Below are 21,381 nucleotides of genomic sequence, written 5' to 3'. Positions count from 1 at the left end.
CATTTTGTGAAAAACTCACCTTTTCAGTGCTTGTGCACATGTATTTTAGTGTCTGGTGTTTTTAGATAATTAAAGCTATGTGATTTTCTCCTCTCCAGTACGGAGTATGCCATCCACAAGCTGCGCCAGGAGGGCAACGAGGAGGGCACCTACATCCTGCGCTGGAGCTGCACTGACTACCAGTACATCATCATCACCGTGGTCTGCAGTGAGGTAGTGTAGACTTATTCATAATCAAGTGCCAGTCTACACACAAAAACCATATGGCATGACACAAAAACAGCCAGAAGCACTTAACCAAATACTGTCTTGTTTACCTTATATTGGATTTCAGGATGCTTGGATAATGACAGGACACTTAAGCTTCATGAGTCAGTATGGGAGACAAAATAAACTATTTACAAAAAAATACAATATAGCTTTTAGTTTCTAAAAAGAAAACACTCTGAAACCTTTTGTAAAATAAAATGGTTTTAATAAAAACCTCTTTTTTTTAAAAAATTAACTATGCTGACAATTTTCATTTATTTTTATATTTATCGCCAAATGTATTTATTCCAGGATTTTTTCTTAGGCATATTTATTTTGTAGGTATATTTCTTTCTTTCTTTAATTATTTGATATTGACTTAAATGGGATTCCTTATTTCCCTGCTGCTCCTCCTAGTTTGATGTAATTTTCAATTTTATTTTATTTTTTCCCTTTAATCTAAAATTGCCCTCTTCACTTATTGCTCAGTCTCCTGTCCCTCTGTGTTTATCATTTTTTTTATTTTCCAGTTTAAAATGTTCTCATTTTGCATCCAGATCGACCTGAGGGAGTCTCGTCCTGTGCGCCAGTATAAGAACTTCCAGATTGAAGTGACCTCCGATGGATACCGGCTGTATGGCACTGAGACGTGTCGGACCACTCTTGTTGAGCTGCTGGAGCACCTGGAAGGCCAAAGCCTTCGCACCGACAACCTCCACTTCCAGCTGCTGCGCTGCTGCCCTCCACAGCCTAGAGGTAGGCTCAGTCCTGCCACAGACATAGAAAACGACATGGTGATCTATCTAGTACAGAATAAAAGAAATACAGAAATTCACTTAGTTAGGAAAGACTGAACACAGGCCTTTATTCTCAAGTAAACTGAGCTTTTAAGGAATTTTAAATAATGTAATGTAAAAGGGCTGACTGTAAGAATTACACCAAATACAATACCAGCAACATAAAAACAAGATTAGAGAAAGCCCAGCTACGTTTCAAATAAAAATCTATCAATCTATTTGCATTGTGTATTACATGATATCTCATACTTACAGCAATAATGTAGGTTATAGAAGATAAGACTCCTAAAAATTGGGATGTGAGGGGTGCCCTGGGAGTTCACATGGTCACATGCCTCATGTAGCAAGGCTGAATCCATTTTGCAGTGGCCCGGGTTTGACTCTGACCTGCAGTCCCTTGCCTCTCTCTCTTTCCCCCTTTCATGTCATTCTTCAGCTATACCATCAAATAAAGGCAAAAAGCCAGAAAAATAGTCTTTTAAAAAATCAATATATATATATGAAGTGTCAAGGACTCAGAAGGAGAGTGAAACACCACTTTACATCTAAGGAAAAAACTGTTAATGTGACTCTAGTTAATTTTTTTTCATCATGAAAAGATTTAAACCTATTTAAAGTGGTTGTGGTTAAAAGTTTGATGGATGTGATAAAAGACTGGTGCGATGTGTGCACATCGGGGGACTAGTATAATTGTGAACCTATGTTTATAAATAAGAGGAATTTAATTTCTGCCAATGCTGGAAGTGCGACGACGAGTGCCACATACAAATTCACTTTTAAGTAATGTTTTGACTGGTTTACAGTTTGTTGCTTCATTAATAAATACTGAAAATGTCCTTATAAAGCTATAGGACAGTGTGGCAAGACGTTTTCTTTCTGCAGCATGTGCACCCTTGATTTATTGTAAATGAGAAATCTGTCTATGATTTTGAAAATACCATATTCCTACAAACCATATTTCGAAGTTGTGGCTAAGGTTAATTCATCCTTTGTTTCCAAGGTCCTCTTTGCAAAAAGCAACAACAAATGCTAGAGAAAAGGCTTTGAATAGTTTGCACTGTTCAAACATCAATGCTACATCAGACTGAAAATCCTGCTAGCAATTTCTGCATCCTCAGTCCACACCCTGTCTAAGTACAACACTTCTCTATGCAATGCTGCATCACAGCTGGGTGTGGTAACATGTACAACAGACCCCACCCAGCTGTGATGTCGGGTGGGGTCACAAGTGTGACAGATTTGAAGCCTTTAACCCACAGAGGTCAAGGAAGTAAAGTTTCATCCCAAAGAAAGATTTGGAGTGAAGTTTCCCTTTACAGAAAGTCTGTCTGTCTGTCTCTGTCTCTGTCTCTGTCTCTGTCTCTGTCTCTGTCTCTGTCTGTCTGTCTGTCTGTCTGTCTGTCTCTCTCTCTGTCTGTCTCTCTCTCTCTCTCTCTCTCTGTCTATCTGTCTGTCTGTCTGTCTGTCTGTCTGTCTGTCTGTCTGTCTCTCTCTCTCTCTCTCTCTGTGTTTCTTGCTAAGTGTGGGCAACTGAAGCTGGCATGAACAATGTGTGTCTGTGTGAAATGGTGGCAGGGAGGAAGAGAGTTGTAAATGTGGGTTTCCGGAGCCAAACTCGCACTCTTATGTTTACTTCACTTAGGGAAAGGTGGAGCCATGTAAGCATATGTGCATGGATGTGCAGAGCTGTTTTTGTTTCTCTTGGTTGTTTGCTATTATTTTTAATCATAATAATAAGCATGACTGCTTTAGGTCAGGGTTTGTAGCTGCCTATGCTTTAGAGGAAGATAAAAGGCTGGAGTGCTGTGTTCTCGTCCATGTTAAAATATTTATGATGTATTATACAACATCCTTGCTATGACAATAACACACTGGTAACCCCACATCCTGACAATATAATACGGTTTACTTACTAGTGTGGTTTATGTATGGTTTTTAACTGTTGTCTTTAATGCAGATGGGTGAAAGAAGAAACATGTGTCTGTCATTTTACACATATGCAAGTTTGAATAAGACCTTGCTGAACTGTTGTTAGTAATTGATAAAGGTAATGCCTGGATTAGGTCAAGGGGTTAAGTGGTGGGAGCTGTGTATTACGTAGGTGCCTGTTGTATTTGGGCTTTGCATAAAATCCCACATTGTATGTTACAGAACAGTGCTCTTAACAATCTTTGACTGTGAATGTAGGGTGATATGTTTTTTCCTCCCTTAAACCACAGTGCGCTGCTTTTGTCACAAGATTAGACACCCACAGACACATACATGCAGACACGCACGCATAGTATGGTAACAGGCACAAAGACACATTTTCACTTCATCCTCCCACACACAGCTCTGTGTATATACAAAAAATAAACTGAATCAGTATGACAACCCAACCTGAATAGCTATTCACATCATTGCCACGTTGACTTAATTGTTGAGAGCTTGTTTTACCACATGTGAACACAGTTTTGCTTTCATGCTGAATATCAGTGCATATATGAGCGCTTATATATTTGTAGCATTCATGGGTGCTGTGAAAGACAGTTTATTTCACTGTGAGCATCACTTCTGCTTTTCAGGCATACAATAACACAATACCATGACCTTGAAAACAATAGAAGCAGACATGACATTCTTTGTGAGGGATTACCTAACAAACAATTACCAAACCTCTGCAGCTTGATTTTAAAGTTGTTTTTTTTTAAATGAAAAGCTAACTTTTTCAGTGCTTGTGCACATTGATTTGGTTTTTCTGATGTTCCTACCAACCCACATACTGTGAAATGAGACAACTCGGTTCATAGAATACATTAGAATACTCATTAGAATACAACCCCCATCTGAGTATCTCCACCCATAGCTTGAGAAATAATTTGCAAAGGTGCGCCATATTTTTCTTGCAAGAGGAGACTGGGCTTTTTGGTAGAGAGACAAGCATTAAAACATGTCTAATGCGTATTTAGATGGACAGTATAAGAAAACAAAATATATTTTTTAAACATTAAAGCATGTAAACATGTCCTAGTAGAAATACAAGTTTGAAACTGAAAATGAGCATAAAATGTCCCCTTAACTAAGAAGAATCTAAAATATGTTAATACATTTGAATATGGCTTTATGAAACTTGTTGTACTTTGTAGTATGTACAACTTCATACCAAAAAAAAACTGGTATGACTCTCTAAATGTCTGTGTGTGTTTTTGCAGAGGTTTCTAACTTGCTGGTGGTCACTAAAGAAAGAGCGCCGGCCCCTCAGACACCCATGCAGGAGAGTCAGCTAAGCTTCCATCGCATTCTCAAGGAAGAGATTGAACAGGTACACCTTTCCATCTTCATGTCTGTTTCCCATGTTATGATGACAATGCAAACAGATCTAGAGGTGTAAGATGTAAAACTCTTCAAGTAAAACATCAACATGCAAGTCCAAATGATGAATTTGAATTTTTCTTTGAATAATTGGAATGCATTTTCTTTACAATTCAGTTCAAGCTTCTAGTGTACTGCATGTTATATTTGTAAAATTTGTAAGTATTAGAAACACACTTTAAATAGAATGGTGATATACAAGACCACCACTAAGTACAGCCTTTAAATAAACCGCATTTTAGTCAACACACAAACAACTAAATTCATGACGCTTTTGCAGGCCACAGCATTTGTGTGATCGAGGTGTTTCTGCTTCTGACAGTGTACAGTGTCCCCTTCCCCCCTTTAAATTTGCATTAATCTACACATATGAGTTAATGCCCTTAACAACTGATTTAATCTTCATTTTTTTTTATTCATACAAAAAAACAAACAAACTTGAAGATAAGAGATGAAGGATTCCTCGAATATGAAGACATTCATTAGATCTATGCAGACATCTTGACTTGGTGAACTTGTGTATTTTGTGCATATATTTATAAATCTCAGATTACATATTTACATATCTTCCTCACTGAGCACACAGTTTAATTTATTTATTTATACCTTAAAGTACAAGTGTGTTCATTTAATGGGTTCCTCCAGTAGCCATGGTTTGAACACTGTATTTAACATTTTTTTCTTTATTGTGTTAACAAGGAGGAGCACCTTGGCAGGGGCACAAGAACCAATATTTATTCAGGCACACTGAAGGTGAAGAGTGAGGAGGAGGAAGAGGATGCAGGTTATTCATCCTTCCAGGAGGTCAAGGTGGTCCTGAAGGTTCTGGGTTCTGGACACAGGGACATCTCTCTGGTAAGACACAGTCACAGATCCTGTATATCCTGCTCCTTTGAGAACCACATGCATTGTGTAACCATCTCTTACGATACTGAAAGCTATTACTCATTAGCAGGAAACTGTTTCAAAAATCTAGTCTCTGTCTTTCTGTTGACAGGCCTTCTTCGAAACAGCCAGCATGATGAGACAGGTGTCCCATAAACACATAGTGCTGCTGTATGGAGTGTGTGTCCGCCACCAGGAGAGTAAGTTCATCTTAAGAACTATGTGTGTGTGTACACTTGTATGAAAGTTTGGTGCTGTTTCTAACATCTTTGTGTTTTTGTGGAACAGATATTATGGTGGAGGAGTTTGTCCAGCTAGGACCACTGGACTTATTTATGAGGAGACAACAGAGTCCGCTCAGTACACCGTGGAAGTTCCAGGTGGCCAAGCAGCTGGCTTCAGCTCTCAGCTACTTGGTGAGACAGGAAAACACCCACCCACCCACACACACACACACACACACACACACACAGACTATAGGAATGCAAGCATGTAAGTCTTGGTTGTATGTATGAATGAATGAGAGTACTTGCACCAGGTTAGACCCATTTTTATCAAGATAATCCTTGCATTTGCGATATTGTTTTTAGACCAACAAAGTTGTTGTAACTTGTGTGTTTGTAGGAGGACAAAAAGCTGGTTCATGGCTTTGTTTGTGCTAAAAACATCCTGCTGGCCAGAGACGGACAGGGCACTGATGAAGGAGGGCCCTTCATCAAGCTCAGCGACCCAGGAATACCAATCACAGTGCTCACCAGAGAGGGTGAGTACAAAGTAAACACATACTCTCTCTCTCTGTCTCTCTCTGCCTGCCTCTCTCTCTCTTTCTCTTTCTCTAGGTTACTAAAAGTGAAACCTAAATGGTTACAAAATAGCGACCATGGAAAAATTCACAATAACTTCCCTTTTCTTTCCCAGTCAGCTATGAATTAGAGTGAAACCAAAATAAGAACAAACAAATAAGATGCACAGAGTCATACAGTTTGACACTGACACACACTTTATCTAAGCAGGAACACATATTAAGGAATTCAGAACAAATCAGGCACTGATTCCTTCCTGCCGTTCCTTTGAATGTGAGTAATGTGTTGAGGCTGCAGCAGGGTGTTTCTGCAGGGGATACAGAGTAGAAAAAACGCAGTTGCCCTGCAGCAATAAAGTTGAACTATTGGAAAAAACGCAACCCGGCGTCATGCTGTTGTGGCCAATCACATCACCTGGAGAGACTTGAGCTCATTAGTATGATGGTGTAGCTTCTTCTATGCACTGTTAGATTTTTGTTTTTGTCTTGTTTTGTCTTCTGTACCCTAATTTCTAACCACAAAATACAGGAAATTTCCAGTCAAGCAGAAGCAATAGGACTTATATTGGTCACATAATCAATACACATTACATTCAGTGCATTTTCCTCTCAGACTCTAATTTGTTTTGTAAAAGCTAGATCTTGATTCAGGGAAGATGGCACAATAATAAGGACATTTCTCAGATTGCACAGTTCCCCTCAAATGGCCACCTCATGTTTCTGTTTGTCTATTAGAGCTTGAACTTGTGTGATATAACAGTGTGGCTGCACAGATGGATCTCTAAACCACAGGACAGACTGGAAATGTTTCTCTGCAAATGTCCATCGCAGCACGCCCCTGGGAATGCTCCTCCCTCCCTCTTTGTTCCCAGAACTCTTTACATTTCTTCTTCTGCCTCCATCACTTTGCAGAACAAACAGTCTTCCAGTTACACATCGATGTCCTTGTGTATAGATTTGATTGTACACATGGTGGGTAAAGTGCTGAGAAACCCACTGGGAGCGCTCTTCCTCTCTTCCCAGCAATCTCTGATCGCTTTACTTAAGCCCTCAAATCCATTCATCACTTTCTGTATTTTTTCTCTTTCCTTTGTCCTTACACTCAATTATCTTCATCCCTGCTACCATTTCTGTCTCCATCTTCCCCCTTTGCTCCATTCAGCCCCTCCACTGCTTCTTCCCCTCTTCACTCCTCCTCCTCTTTCCCTCCAACCACTCCTCCTGTATTCCAGTTTGAGCTGAATGCACCCACTAACATTCACCCCTCATCTGATGTTATGGATTTGTGGAGACAAAAAAAACAACCGTGGAGGTCAGCCAATCATTTAGCCTTTCTTCCAGTCAGGGTAATATATTTCAGTCAGCCAAAGCAGAGGCTTTTTAGATTCAGTGGATGCAGTCAGTCAACATTTTAAGCCTGCTAGCTACCCAGTCAGTTGGCTCAGATCCATGAGGTCACACTCAAACTATTACTTCCAAATTATATTTTTAGTTATACGCATGGAGATTATGTTAGCATTAGGTTGAAGTGAGAATATTGATCGTATATAGCAGGGGGTTTTAATTACATTCAAAGTCTAAATCACGTCCTATAGTCTACCTCCAAGTCGATCAAATTAAATCAACAACATACATTTCCATATCATCAGTCAGTTTTCAAAGTAGAATACTTTTAACAAGACACAATGAACTTTGTATGAAAAACAAATCACATACTTTACCATGAATAAAGTTAGTCCTAGCACAGTGAAGTTGAGGCATTCATTGCAAGTAAAAGAAAACAAAACTGAATGTTTTGTATAAAAAGTGCTCACAGAACTTTGAACAGCCACTTTGTGCAATATAACCTGGAGCACACAAAAATGTGGGTAAAAATGTGATCGTTACTGCCTGATGGGGACAGGGCCAGTATGGTTATAATGCAGTTCTTCAGTTTGTTGAAAGTGTTTGTGTGTAAGAAGGTCGGTGAGTACATGTGGTCTCTTCTCTTGTTTTAAAGGTTAAGTCAGGATTTCACACATGGTTATATCTGAGGAAACGTTTCCATCGTCGTTATTGTGTCTTAAAGGGGGCAAGGGTTGCCTTTGAGTGTGTCATCACTATCAGCTCTGTCAAATGTCATTACAGTTCAGTATTCTCATGCTCTGTATTTTTTTTTAGAAAGGCACCAGGGGACTGAAACAAATGTGTGCTTAATTGAGTCACTATTGCTAAAAGCTGACTTTGTTTGCCCCTGCAGAGTGTGTGCACCGTATCCCATGGATTGCTCCCGAGTGTGTGAAGAGCGTGTCCTCTCTGAGCGTTGCCGCTGACAAGTGGGGCTTTGGTACCACCCTGTGGGAGATCTGCTATGATGGAGAAGTTCCCCTCAAAGACAAGAAACTCACAGAGGTAGGGGCGCACACAAGAACTTCGTGTGACGATGTAGATAATCACACATCTTTATCTAATATAACTTTATATCAAATCTCATGGTTATCATACTTTCCTTTTATTCCGGTTCATTTTCTCACTTCTTTTCACCTCCTCTGTCCACACATCAATGATTACAATAACTCTGTTTTTTATGCACCTTCTCATTCATATCTATGTCTTTGTGCGGAGCAGAAGGAGAGGTTTTATGAAACTGAGTGCCCACTGGCCACACCAGACTGCAAGGAGCTGGCTGAACTGATGACCCACTGCATGAACTACGACCCCAAGAAGAGATCTTTCTTCAGGGCAATCGTCCGAGACATAGACATGCTAGAAGAGAAGAGTATGTATGAGGGGATTGTGTGTGCATTAAATGTTGGGGTGGGTGCAAATGCAGACTGCAGTTTAAGCAGTTGTAATGCCATTCTGTCAGGCTTTGCTGCCCCCCAAAACCATATTGAAGTGCAATAGAATTGAGCTGACACCACAAAACAGGCTAAAAGCAGGTACAGGTTCAGGCGGTTGTCGACAGTTGGAATATGATCTGAATGTTTTGCATGTTTTATATCTCACCTAGCAGCAGACCAGTAAGCAGTGCAAAGAGAGAGAGAGAGTTGTTTACTCAATTCAGATGTTCATGAGGAAGTTCACTGGGTGCATTATCACAGATCAGCCCCTTTGCTGGGCCCCATGGAAACATCATCGACTCTTTTGTTCCACCTGCTGTCCAGAATTGGATACTGCAGTCAGTCTTACTAAAGCTTAAACCTTAAATTAAAATCCTAAAATGGCAACAAAATCACCTGAACCACAATATAAATCTGCAATACATTGCACCTAAAAAGCTTAAAATTCGTTTTGAAACACTTTTTTGTTAAATAAACTATTTTAAAGTATTGATAATGGAGATAGAGTGAGTCTCTTGAGTAATTCATTTTTCTACTAAAAGCGGCCGTATGTGTGGAAACCAGAGCACGCAAACAGTTACATAACCACAGCAAATTCTGATGAAAACTTTGACACTGTCAACCACAATAGACTTCCTATGACGCAAGCATGCTTATGTTGAAGAACAGATATATTTTACCCAGTACGTTTAATGCACTTGTTTTTTTTTCCATCTTCAGACCCATCCATCATACCCAAGCAGACACCAGTGGTGGACCCAACTATGTTTGAAAAGAGATTCCTGAAAAAGATCAGAGATCTGGGAGAGGTAAACTGTCCCTGATGTATTTATGCTTTTGTATTGATCTCTATATACCAGATCTTGCTATTTATAAGAATGAAAAAATAAAACTACTTAGCCATTTAGTTCACATACATGGGTTACATTTTTTCATTCAATTTAAAATGACCTAATAGTAAATTAGTGAGTATGGACTTAAATGATTCATATCAGCTTACTACTAATAAAGGCCATATGGAGTATTTTTTGGCATTGTTGTGATCATTCACAACCTAAAACAAGCTATAGGGATGTAAAAACTAATACAGAAGACCATATTATCTTCAGACCAAAGATAAGGGAGAGCGGATTCAGAACTGAAGGTAATAATGAGAAACAACTGGTCCCACACAGAAAGCGGACCAGAACTTGTTCATGACCATCTGAATAACTTGCCTGTCTCATGTTCTTCATGCAGGGTCACTTTGGTAAAGTGGAGCTGTGTCGCTATGACCCCCGGGGAGACAAAACAGGCGAGCTGGTGGCAGTGAAGTCCCTGAAGCCTGAGAACCGTGAGGAGCAGAGCAACAACCTCTCGAGTGAGATCAACATCTTGAAAGCACTCTACCATGAAAACATTGTAAAGTACAAGGGCATCTGCCAGGAAGAAGGTGAGATATGCATGCAAAGAAAACCCCCACTAACAAATGTATATTCTTTTTTGTTTTTCATAGCTTTGAGCACCTCAAGCAAAGTGCCATATAGTTTAATTTTATTTGAGAAAATGCAGACATCTCTACAACCAATAGCTGCAAAACTGACACCAAAATGATCTAGAGTGATAACTAGTGAGTGGTAATATACAGTCATGGAAAAAAATATTAGACCATTGTTTTCTTCAATTACTTGTTCATCTTAATGCCTGGTACAACTAAAGGTACACTTGTTAGGACAAATATAATGATAACAACAAAAATAGCTCATAAGAGTTTAATTTAAGCCATTTCTAGCCATTTTCCATGGTTTTCTTAATAATGATTTTGCTTATCATCAAGAAAACCATGGAAAATGGCTAAATATCAGCTCTTAAATTAAACTCTTATGAGCTATTGTTGTTATCATTATATTTGTCCAAACAAGTGTGTATATATATATATATATATATATATATATATATATATATATATATATATATATATATATATATATATATATATATATATATAGCCATCTCCTGACATATACTTTTCAATGATCTTTTCTCTGAGTTGCTAGGAGTGTTTTTTTGTCTTTATGGTAGAATTGTAGCAGGAATAGTGATGTATCAGAGACTGGACCTCCCAGACACATGTTTTTATACTACGATCACTTGACACACATCAACTGCACTCAAGTGATCTCCATTTCATTAACTGTGACACTGCTGGCATCAACTAGGTGGAAATTTGTTGAATTAGTTCAGTTACTTTGAAGCGGATGAACACTTATGCAATAATTTATTTTACCTTATATATTTTTAATTAACTTAACAAAAGTGAACTACTAAAAATCTGTTAAATATATTTTTTCCTTTATCCAGATGTTTAGAGTCTCTGCTTATTTTTTGGGGGGATATTGGGCACCTAACTCTGTCATGGTAATACATGAGAGGCTTTCACTGGGATTAGCATGTATGCACAGACACACAACCTCTCTGTATATTAAAGCACAATTTTGGCTGATGGGTTTCTGCCTGCCTCTAAATGCATTTGTGTGTAAATCCATTTGTAGGTGGTCAGGCCATTAAGCTGATCATGGAGTATCTCCCACTGGGCAGTTTGAAGGAATATCTACCCAGAAACAAAAACAAGACCAGCGTCAGCACCCTGCTCAACTACTCTATCCAGATCTGCAAGGTAATGCAGTTTCTTTGTTCAAATCAGGCTGGTGGTAAAACAGTACCATCCGTCAGCTTTCAGCAACTAACACCTGGTCACTGTTTAATTTCAGCAATGTTTAAACTGTTTCGAAATGTTTTAACACTTCCTGTTTAGATAATGCTGGTAAACTGCTTTCCAAATACTCATTTTCATATGATCAGCATGAACAGATAAGACTGAAAAAGAACCCTAACATGGTTGTTGTGAGTTTAATGGTGTTATTAGTTGTTTGCTGTTAGAGATTTATTACTTATTGGCTAAAAACACCTCAGAAAAGTCCATTCAAAGGGCCAGTGTGTTTGATTTAGTGACATCTTGTGGTGAGGTTGCATAATTTCCAAACCAACTAAATACTTCTTCACTCACCCCTTCCTTTACAAATGTTTAGTAGAACAAATGGTGGCCTTCGGTAATGTTAAAATGCTAAATGCCCTATCAGGAGCCAGTGTCTGTTCTGGGCTTATACAGAAACATTGTATTTTCTATGCTTAGAATGAACCCTTAATATATACACAGGGAATGGGTCCTCCATGTTGTACCACTGTGATTCTTAGTGTCAGGTAATAATACTCTAATGAATATATATTTGTGAATGTTATATTCCATTACTGACAATAGATCGCCCTAAATCCTCACACTGGTCCTTTTAACCCTCGTCAAACTGCTCATTTAAAAATAAAAACTCATAGATAAGGGGTTGCTGTTTTGCAACAAATATGACAGATATATTGTGGAAACAGTGCAAGTGTAACCAACAGTGCAACCAACATGGCTGACGGTGCTTCAAGTGTTTTATTAAATAATGCGTCACATATGCATCATTGAGTCCTCTTCCACCAGACGTAGTTTCATTTGTCTGCATATTCCAAACACACAAAGCGATGGACTGCATTGAAATAACTCTGAACCTGTTGAACAGTGTCTCTTTTTTGTTTTGTTTTGTTGTTGTTCTTTCAGGGAATGGACTATCTGGGATCTCGAAATTACATCCACAGGGATCTGGCTGCCCGAAACGTGCTGGTGGAGAATGAGAGGACAGTGAAGATCGGAGATTTCGGCCTCACCAAGAGCATCAAGGACAACGAGGGATATTACACCGTCAAAGACGAGAATGACAGCCCTGTTTTCTGGTGAGTCTGAGATCTGATTGTTAAAAGAGAGGCATTGTTAAGTAAGGAGAGGATAAAGAGCAGTGAATAGTAAATTAAATAGGAAGGACCAGCCAAAATGTCCGTCCATTCAAGCAAAGGGTGATGGGATTTCAGTCTAAAGTCCTTTTCATCCATCTGGTATTAAATTCAGTGTCGGCTGATATTTTGCAGGTATTAACAGAGCTGGAATACTTTTAAGGGGTTATATTATAGTTGAAGTAGAAAGTCAATATGTAGAATAAATTGTAATCCATCCTGGCTCACTGACTCTTGGTTTGAAGAGTCTTTAAGTAGGGCTGCACCTTTTTGTTAAATCAACTAATCTATTTATAAATATAACAATTTTACCAAAAATAAAATGTTAAAAACTTGTCATTTATATTTCAATATTTTATTCAGTAATCTTCTCTTAAAGCAAACAAATATGAAAAACGAAGTATGCACTACATACGGCATTATTCCCCAACTGTCTTAACTGGTAATCTGTGTTTTACACTCCAATATAAAGTCCCTCCAAAACAAAGTTAATGCAAGAGCTTGTTCCATTTAACTAAAGGAATGTAATGCAATCTACATCTAGCAATACTACAGCAAAATAATAACACAATGTACAATTCAAGTCACTTTAATTTCTAGTAACAACAGAACAGAACATCTTACAGTAAAAATTGTGCAATTTGAATAACACCTAACTTTTCTCTTAACAGAAATGATTGTAACAATTACGGTACATTCTTTCTGTATCAAAAAATATCTTAATATGAATAATTGCTTAACTGGTTTCACAGTTCAGCATAAAATCTCTGAATACAAATAACTGTCTTATCTTGTCTCACAGTTCTGCATATAATCAAAATAATCGTAATATATATTACATTTGAGTGGAGACAAACAGTAAATCGGACTGACGGTGCCGTCCGTCTTGATCGTGCCGCTGCCGATGTTTTGCAGAATCACTGCGGGATGCTTCCGCTTCAAGTGCTGCTGCATTGCCGTCGTACTGCTGTGATATGCCATTTCTAAATTGCAGAGGGTGCAGAGCACCATGTTATTCGGTCTCTGCACAAAATACTGCCACACTTTGGATACACTTTGGCGAGGTTTTTTCGCTTCAGCTTGCTCTCTGGTGCCCATCTAACTTTCTCTCTTACTTTCTTTGCGACGCATCGACATTAATCGATGTATCTATGAAGTAGATTATGTCGATGCGTCGCCCCACCCCTTCCTTTATGACACTGGTTTTCTAAAAGCATCTAGGACATAAGACAAAGCCTTTGTTAAATTTCAGATACTTGTGTGTGTTTGTTTTAAGGAACATTAGTAATAAAATCATACATCAATTGGTTATTAGTAGGTGCTGGGAAACAATAATCTCCATAAAATTATGAAAAAATACCTGCTCACTGCTATTCTCAATCCCAATCTACTCTTCCTAACACGCACCAGCTAACACAACAATTCTTTATTGTTTGTTGTCAACAACCATCACACATGAAGGAAGCGTCACTTCATTCCCACATCCAGATATTCTCAGCGAGGGAGGAGGAGCAGATGCTGTTCCAGCCTATTCTCTGTTTTGTTTACTTTTACATAGAAAAACCATGTTAAACAAAATATTAAACATAGAGCATTTCTACATATTTAAAACATGTCTGGAGGGGGGCTTTTTTGTAAAAAAAAAAAAAAAGGTAAATATTACAACCAATACCTTTGCAGAAGTTCATCTTTAAGAGGGCATCTGACATGTATTGTAGTTACCCTTTCTCTATGAAGCTGTATATGATATACTGCATAAAAACATTTATTAAAGCTATACAATTTAATAACAATATACTCTTTGTACAGATAAGAGACATGCATGGTCACATTAACACAAAGAAAAAACAGCAATGGTCAATTATTCATGCTCTTACACTCTTCATTTTTTATTTTCCAGGTATGCTCCAGAGTGCCTGACTCACTGCAAGTTCTACCTTGCATCAGACGTTTGGTCTTTTGGGGTGACGATGTATGAACTCATCACCTATTGTGATTCCACCAAGAGCCCGATGTCGGTCAGTATGCAACGCTCTCCTTATTATCTTCAATCTCACAAAGGCGTTCAAGAAATACTTCTAATCCTCTTTGCTGTATTTTTGGACTTTTGGGTAATGATACCCCATTAAATACATATCACACACTCAGTACCAGTCTTGCAGTGAACTGAATGTATCACTGTGTTACACACACATATCATTTGTATGTAGCAGATGGTGTCAGTCTCTGGCCAAAGCGACAGCTGATGGACTCCACCAGGAGCTGTGTCTGTGCCAACACTAAGAGCTTAGTTTATCATGAAGATCTTTCATTTACATCCGACTCTTAACTGCCACTGTTATCCTGATTGACCGGTCACTGTTACTGGAAGGCAATTAGTAATAAAGACCTGCCCCGAGGTCAAGTGAAAGAGGAGACAGAAGCTTAAAGTAAAAGCTATTTCATCTGGACCACAAAGTCTTTGCTCATCTTCGTGTTCCTAAATAAAATTAGGGCCAGTATTAAAAAGTAACCTGTCCTTGTCCTCACCCACGCAGCTCTTCCTCGGTATGATTGGTCGGACTCATGGTCAGATGACTATCATCCGATTGGTGAAGGTGTTGTCAGAAGGGAGGAGGCTGCCACGTCCCGAGGGCTGTCCTGAACCTGTAAGTCTTTCCTCATACCAACACAACACAATAATAGCACAGGCATTTTTCAAAAAGATGTGATATCAAGTCTTTATTTACAAAATGAATGCAAAGCAATGCCAACAATAGGTAAAAATGTTTGGCACCTTCTTGGTGGGTGTTGATGTTGAAAAAAGACAAATCCTTTTGAGAGGAAAAAGGGAAAAAAGCAGGTTCCAGAAAAGATCAGGGAACCCAAAATATGAATAAAAACATATTATCACTTAGTGGTTTCTAAACACACTTTAACTTTCAACCAAATATGTGTAAACACAAAGTTGATTAACTCATGTATAACCACTTAGTATCTGTAGATTTTCACCTGGACTTAAAAAAAACTAAAACTAGAGAGTCCAGTGATTTCCAGTCAACTTCCTTTGTCCCATTAAAGTTCTAGTGCAGATTGTGTGGAAATAACTATCCTGTAGATTCTTCCCTAGTTTTCATTTTACATAGGTAATCCAGTTGAAACTCTGTAGATGCTAACTGGTTATGCACTACATGAACAATGCAATAAATGAAATGGTTTACTAAACTAATTAGTTTAAATGTGTAGATCATTATAAAGTTCAACACAGATTAATGAAATGTTGAATACGCATGTAGCATAGGGTGAGTGAGTAGTTCAATTTCAAACTTATTGAGAGTATATGCAAGTATGTTTATTAACTGCCACATATACTCTGCTATATAATCAGTGAAACAATGTCAAACATCTACAATCTCTCAAGCTAGAGATATCTGGAGATATCGAGATACACAGACAAATGTCACCCCTCACCCTCTATATTTTGAGAAAAGGTTACTTTTATTTTTCAAAACATGTTTTGTGTATCTCAAGATACAGAGATCTACCTCTATATAGATAATTATACTAACATTTAATCAAACCACACTCCTTTCTGTACTTACATTTAAGATATTCACAAAAGCATTTTTTTCGTAATCAAAATGATGAAAGTTACGTTATGTTTGAAGCTGCAGATTTTACCGTCTTTGCCTGCAGGAGGAGACAGCAACATGTTTTAAGTATGAACTGCTTCCTATAGGTGGTTCAGGTTAGTTCCAATATTAACAGTAGAGATTTGCTAATTCTCAAGTTAAAAATCTGTATACCCTGATTGTATGGAACTCTTGGGATATCATATTTTTTAATGAACATTATTGTTGTTTAAATTGAGTCACTGGCCGGATATTATTGTTTCCCTGATCTATGGTGCTTCCATATTGCTTAATTTTGTAATATTACTTTGCTTCATGCTGCTAGCCTTAACATCCTTTACTCGCCAAAAAAGTGTGTTTTATTACAATTTTTCAGGTGAGAAAGTAACCATTAAGTCTAACATTATGTCCATGGCAAGCTATCTTTAACATTTCATTGCTAGACTGGATATGCAGTTCAGATATCTGTAGTTTAATTCCTCCACAATTATGACGGGAAACAATGCATGGGAGATCTGTTGAGGGGTAGATGGGAAGCCCTTTTAACATAACAAGGATTCATTGACTAGTCACAATTATATTTTAAAATATCCATATTAACATTGTCAGTAGTAGTTGTATTTCAAGATAACAAAACAAAATTTCTCCTGACTCAATTTTTGTTAGCAACAATAAGGGCATACAGATTTTATATGTGGAGAATCAGCTTATCTTATTAGGTGTAAACACCACATTGAACTAACCTGAACCACCTATAGGAAGCAGTTCATATCTCAACATGTTGAATGCTCCTCCCACCAGCAGAGAAACAAGTTACAAATCAAAGTTGTATTTCTAACACACTTCCTGTTGGACAGGTGTACGGGCTGATGCGCAAGTGCTGGGAGCACGCGCCTGAGAACAGAATCACCTTTAAGCGCCTGGTGGAGGAGCTGCAGCAGCAGCTCCAACCCCAAAATGACCTTTAACCTGTTTGAGGCTCTAGGAGTGAAGTTGACCTGCGCACAGAGTCTGGACCAGTTGCAAACAGCAAAACTGACCCCAGATCAGCATCTGCTTGTGCAGCTTCATCGTGCTGAGAGACAGTCCTGAAGCATCTGAGCCGTGCTCCGTCATACTCGCATATAAACCTTCCACAACCATGAGAAGACATTTAGTCCTGTCAATCATGTTTGTCTGCCATATTTTTTTTATTTGTTGTACTATTCCTATATTTCCTAACGCGACTTATATGTATTTTAGATGAAATAATTAAATCCTATCAGAACTTGTAGCCTTCGCCCATGCTAAATGTGACCTTATATCTTACTAAGGACTTCCAAGTGTATCTAAGGGATATAACCGTTTCCATCGCCAGAAACTTCAAACTCACGAGGACTCGCTGCTCTTATAAAATGCACCGAAGGTCTTTATAATCTCTTTCACTGATGGACAATTGAAAGATGGAGACGGAGTGGAGAAAGGAACTGTTTGACGCCCACTTTCACACAGTTAAACGGTGGTGTGGAGGTTTTGTATGATGGACACCGAGTGGATTACTGATGAATCATGTTGAGAACTGCTTGGATGTACAAACGCAGATACTGAAGATGTGGTTTTACCAACACATAGTACCACTGCTGTTTGTCTCATGCACTGGCGTTTGCAAGAAAATTACCTGGTTTGTATTTTCTTTTGGTTAGAGAGCCACAAAGTGATCTGTGATAGATTTTCTGTTTATGATGTGCTGATGCAAGAACTGGCTTTCATTAGAGCCTGCAATGCTCCTTTGGCATTTTACCTTTAAACAAAGAAGAAGAACTTAATGCCAAACAGGTATTGGTTTTTTAATTGTGATGAATATCTGATTTTCTTCATTTTAGACTGTTTGTCAGACTCAACAAGCAAATTGAAGGCATTTTACGTTTGACACATATAGGACAAGTGCTTTGCGAAAGTAATCCACTGCTATTACAGATTATCATCTTGCAATTTAAGTGCAGTTCTCCTGCAAAGAAAAGCTTTAATCGATCCGAACTCTGCGCAAATTACTAACATGTTAAAACATTTGTCTGGTCTGCCTGCAAGCAACAAGCAAAGCTTGAATCCAGAATTTACATACTTTCGATCTGTCTAACAATTGAATCATGACAAAATCCATTTATTTTGGGTACATACTAATGTATTAATGCTGCCTCCAGACGCAGTTCCTGGAGAAATGTGGATGATCTCTTTTAAAGACATGACCAAACCATGTTTGGTTTAAGAATGTTTATAGCAGCTACATAGCAGCAATAATGGTTACTTCAGCAAAGGTTGAATACGGAAAGTAAAGTTAAATTAATGGCCGTGTTGTTTCTACTTTTATACTTCTATAACATGAATGAACACAAATGTGAACCTGTGATCAAACTCACAGGGCACTGAAATGAAAAGCATGAGCTGTATTATAGGCCAATAAATGGCCTGCCACAGACGAGCTGAACCTTATTTATTATTATACATTTCTAGCTGAGCCAATTGCTTTAAACCCCTCTGCCTTGTAACTCAGCAGTTGTTGATGACTTGCGTTCCTACTGGCTGATGATGATATAAAAAACGGTTAATCAAAAATTATAAATAACTGCTACCATGAACGCTACTTCAACATGCAATCATAAATGTTCAAAACAAATCTAAGGCTGATCGGTCCAATAGTATAAGAGAGTATTCACACATTAGGAGGGAAATGCATGACTTAATAATACATGCCTGTCTTACCCACAATAACCACACAGAAATGAGGATAGTTCTTTATAAACGAGAAGTTTGTGCTGCAGCTGCACAGAAAACAGAAAATCTACCTTTTTCTCTTTTATGGCTTGTGGCTCTCTAACATCTGCCATGTTTTTTTTTTCTTTTTCAAATCATCAGGAGTCATCTTCTGCACTGTGTTAAGGTGTTTGAAGTGGTTCAAGCTGTATGCATTTTATAAGTCGCCTATGCCAAATATACAGCACTTGTTATTTGAGGAGTGACACTTTAAGAGAGATACCTGTAAAAGACACTTGAGGGCAGCATCACATCACTTTTCCTCTCTGTTCATGTAGCTTTGTGAGATGTCTCTATAATAGACAGCATACTGCAAAAAAAACAAAAAAAAAAACGAGCCAACTGCCATTGTTTCAGGTTGTAAATGAAAGGATTTGAGGTGGTACACAGTTTGAATTGAAAGGACTATCAACATGGCATTTTATGTTTATTTTCAGTTAAAGATTAGTGACATTCATAATTATGTATGTGCATTTTATTTGTAATGTTTTCTTTTTAATCCTCCAATATGCCAGAACATTAATGAAAGTGTATTTTAATTGCAAATATGTGAAACAGTTTGAGCAGAGGGATTTTTCTGTTTTTAAATTTAGCTCAGTCATAGATTATAGCTTCCAATGGTCAGTTCATCATGTAACTGTAAAGCTTTTACTGTGAATGTTAGCAGAAAGGCAAAAAAAAGAGGACAAAGTTGGCTTCAGTCCACATTTTATTTAGGAATGTAAAAGACAATTCCTTCTGCTCAAAATAAGAGAAAAGAAATATATATATTTTTCAAAAAATAAGACGCAAGTATGAATTATGGAAGGTAAAAGTATCCATAAGTACACAATGAAAAAATAAATAAAATCAATGTTGTGTTCTGTCTGTGTCAGTCCAAATGCAATATATTATTACCTATTGAAAACAGTTTGTTCTATATATTACAGTTGTAAGTAGGCATGCTAAAATTGCTCTAGAAATACCTTATTCACAGTAAAACAATAGCAATATCAGTGTGATATAAAATTTTTGCAAAATCTACAGTATATATTTCAGGTCAGAAAAAAATTCCACATACGTAAAAAGAAAAAAACTGTTTACAAAGCAACAAGCACAGCAAATCTAGATTTATCTACAGCCATTAAAATGTGTCAGAAAATCAGAAATACTTCAGTATTGCAAAGCTTTGTGATCAACACACACACACACACACAGTCATTCACTATTGCAAAGTTCAGCCTCACCACTGACCCTGTGTAATATACAGAATACATACTGGTACAATCGTGACGCACTGAAGCTGAGAGGAGGCTGTTTACACAAGAACAGAAAATCTGGATTTTAACCTAAAATTATTCAAGCTATTGGGGGAAAAAAAACAACTAAACTACACAAGACTACAAATAAGATTTTCTGTTCTGATGTAAATGAATACTAAAAATAAAACTGATTGTATTTTTATGTCAATATATTTATTTTAACTAAAAGACACAAGCTGAGGCTGCATTTACACAGAGACAGAATATCCTGAACTGCAGCCGGCTCACGGACAGGTTAAGATTCATGGACATCCTCCGCCGCGTGCGCACGCAGGCTTTATTTGTGCTGTGATAATTTCAGGGAGCTGCGCCCCTTTTTGTGTACAATCATCATGAGGACTTCACGTCTATTTTGTGGCACAGAGAGGCACAGAAAAATAATAGAGATATAACTTTTTTCTCCATTAGTCCCAACATTCCCCCGTAAAGTAAGAGGCTGATATCCTGCATTTCCAACAGATATAAAAAATTATTTTATACGATCACACTGACACTGGGAGGCAGTTTTATAGATAATATTGCAACATCAGTTAAATCAAAGATATATGAATCGTGATAAATCCAAGGAAGTCGTAGACTCTATTCAAAGGCAGAGAACCAGACATGCATTACGAAAAGCTGATGAATTAGGACTTGCAGTTCAGGTACAGAATGACCTGTGAAACCAAACAAAGCAACTAAAAGCGATGTACTGAAACGACACAAAAAGCTTCAAGACTTCCTTCTCATATGACCTTACTGTCCCAACAGGATGTAGCTTATGACAGTATTAAGACTGAAGACCAAATCTAGTGATGCTTTAGGCCGCCCTCGCCAACTTATAAACAACAAATTAATCTCAAACCACAACTTTATGTTGATATGTTGCCATAAATGTGCCAGATTAAATGAAAATATATATGAACA

At 37.9% G+C, this 21,381-nt stretch overlaps 1 protein-coding gene across 1 annotated transcript in view; it reads left to right on the top strand.

Annotated features, from left to right (window-relative positions):
• jak1 (Janus kinase 1) overlaps window positions 1-21,278 on the top strand; it is a 40,014-nt gene extending 18,736 nt beyond the window's left edge. Inside the window, exons 10-25 of the mRNA XM_059341430.1 lie at window positions 99-213; window positions 807-1,005; window positions 4,238-4,347; window positions 5,097-5,252; window positions 5,395-5,482; window positions 5,571-5,698; window positions 5,907-6,045; window positions 8,324-8,475; window positions 8,692-8,842; window positions 9,627-9,715; window positions 10,146-10,338; window positions 11,438-11,562; window positions 12,544-12,716; window positions 14,674-14,791; window positions 15,311-15,421; window positions 17,242-21,278. Of these exons, the coding sequence (XP_059197413.1) occupies window positions 99-213; window positions 807-1,005; window positions 4,238-4,347; window positions 5,097-5,252; window positions 5,395-5,482; window positions 5,571-5,698; window positions 5,907-6,045; window positions 8,324-8,475; window positions 8,692-8,842; window positions 9,627-9,715; window positions 10,146-10,338; window positions 11,438-11,562; window positions 12,544-12,716; window positions 14,674-14,791; window positions 15,311-15,421; window positions 17,242-17,352 (2,158 nt within the window). The 3' untranslated portion in view covers window positions 17,353-21,278. The remainder of the gene's footprint in view (window positions 1-98; window positions 214-806; window positions 1,006-4,237; window positions 4,348-5,096; window positions 5,253-5,394; window positions 5,483-5,570; window positions 5,699-5,906; window positions 6,046-8,323; window positions 8,476-8,691; window positions 8,843-9,626; window positions 9,716-10,145; window positions 10,339-11,437; window positions 11,563-12,543; window positions 12,717-14,673; window positions 14,792-15,310; window positions 15,422-17,241) is intronic.
• The last annotated feature ends 103 nt before the right edge of the window (window positions 21,279-21,381 follow it).

This window comes from Centropristis striata, chromosome 9, assembly GCF_030273125.1.
Source record: "Centropristis striata isolate RG_2023a ecotype Rhode Island chromosome 9, C.striata_1.0, whole genome shotgun sequence".
Taxonomy (NCBI): domain Eukaryota; kingdom Metazoa; phylum Chordata; class Actinopteri; order Perciformes; family Serranidae; genus Centropristis; species Centropristis striata.
This window is presented reverse-complemented; position numbering and strand designations above follow the sequence as displayed.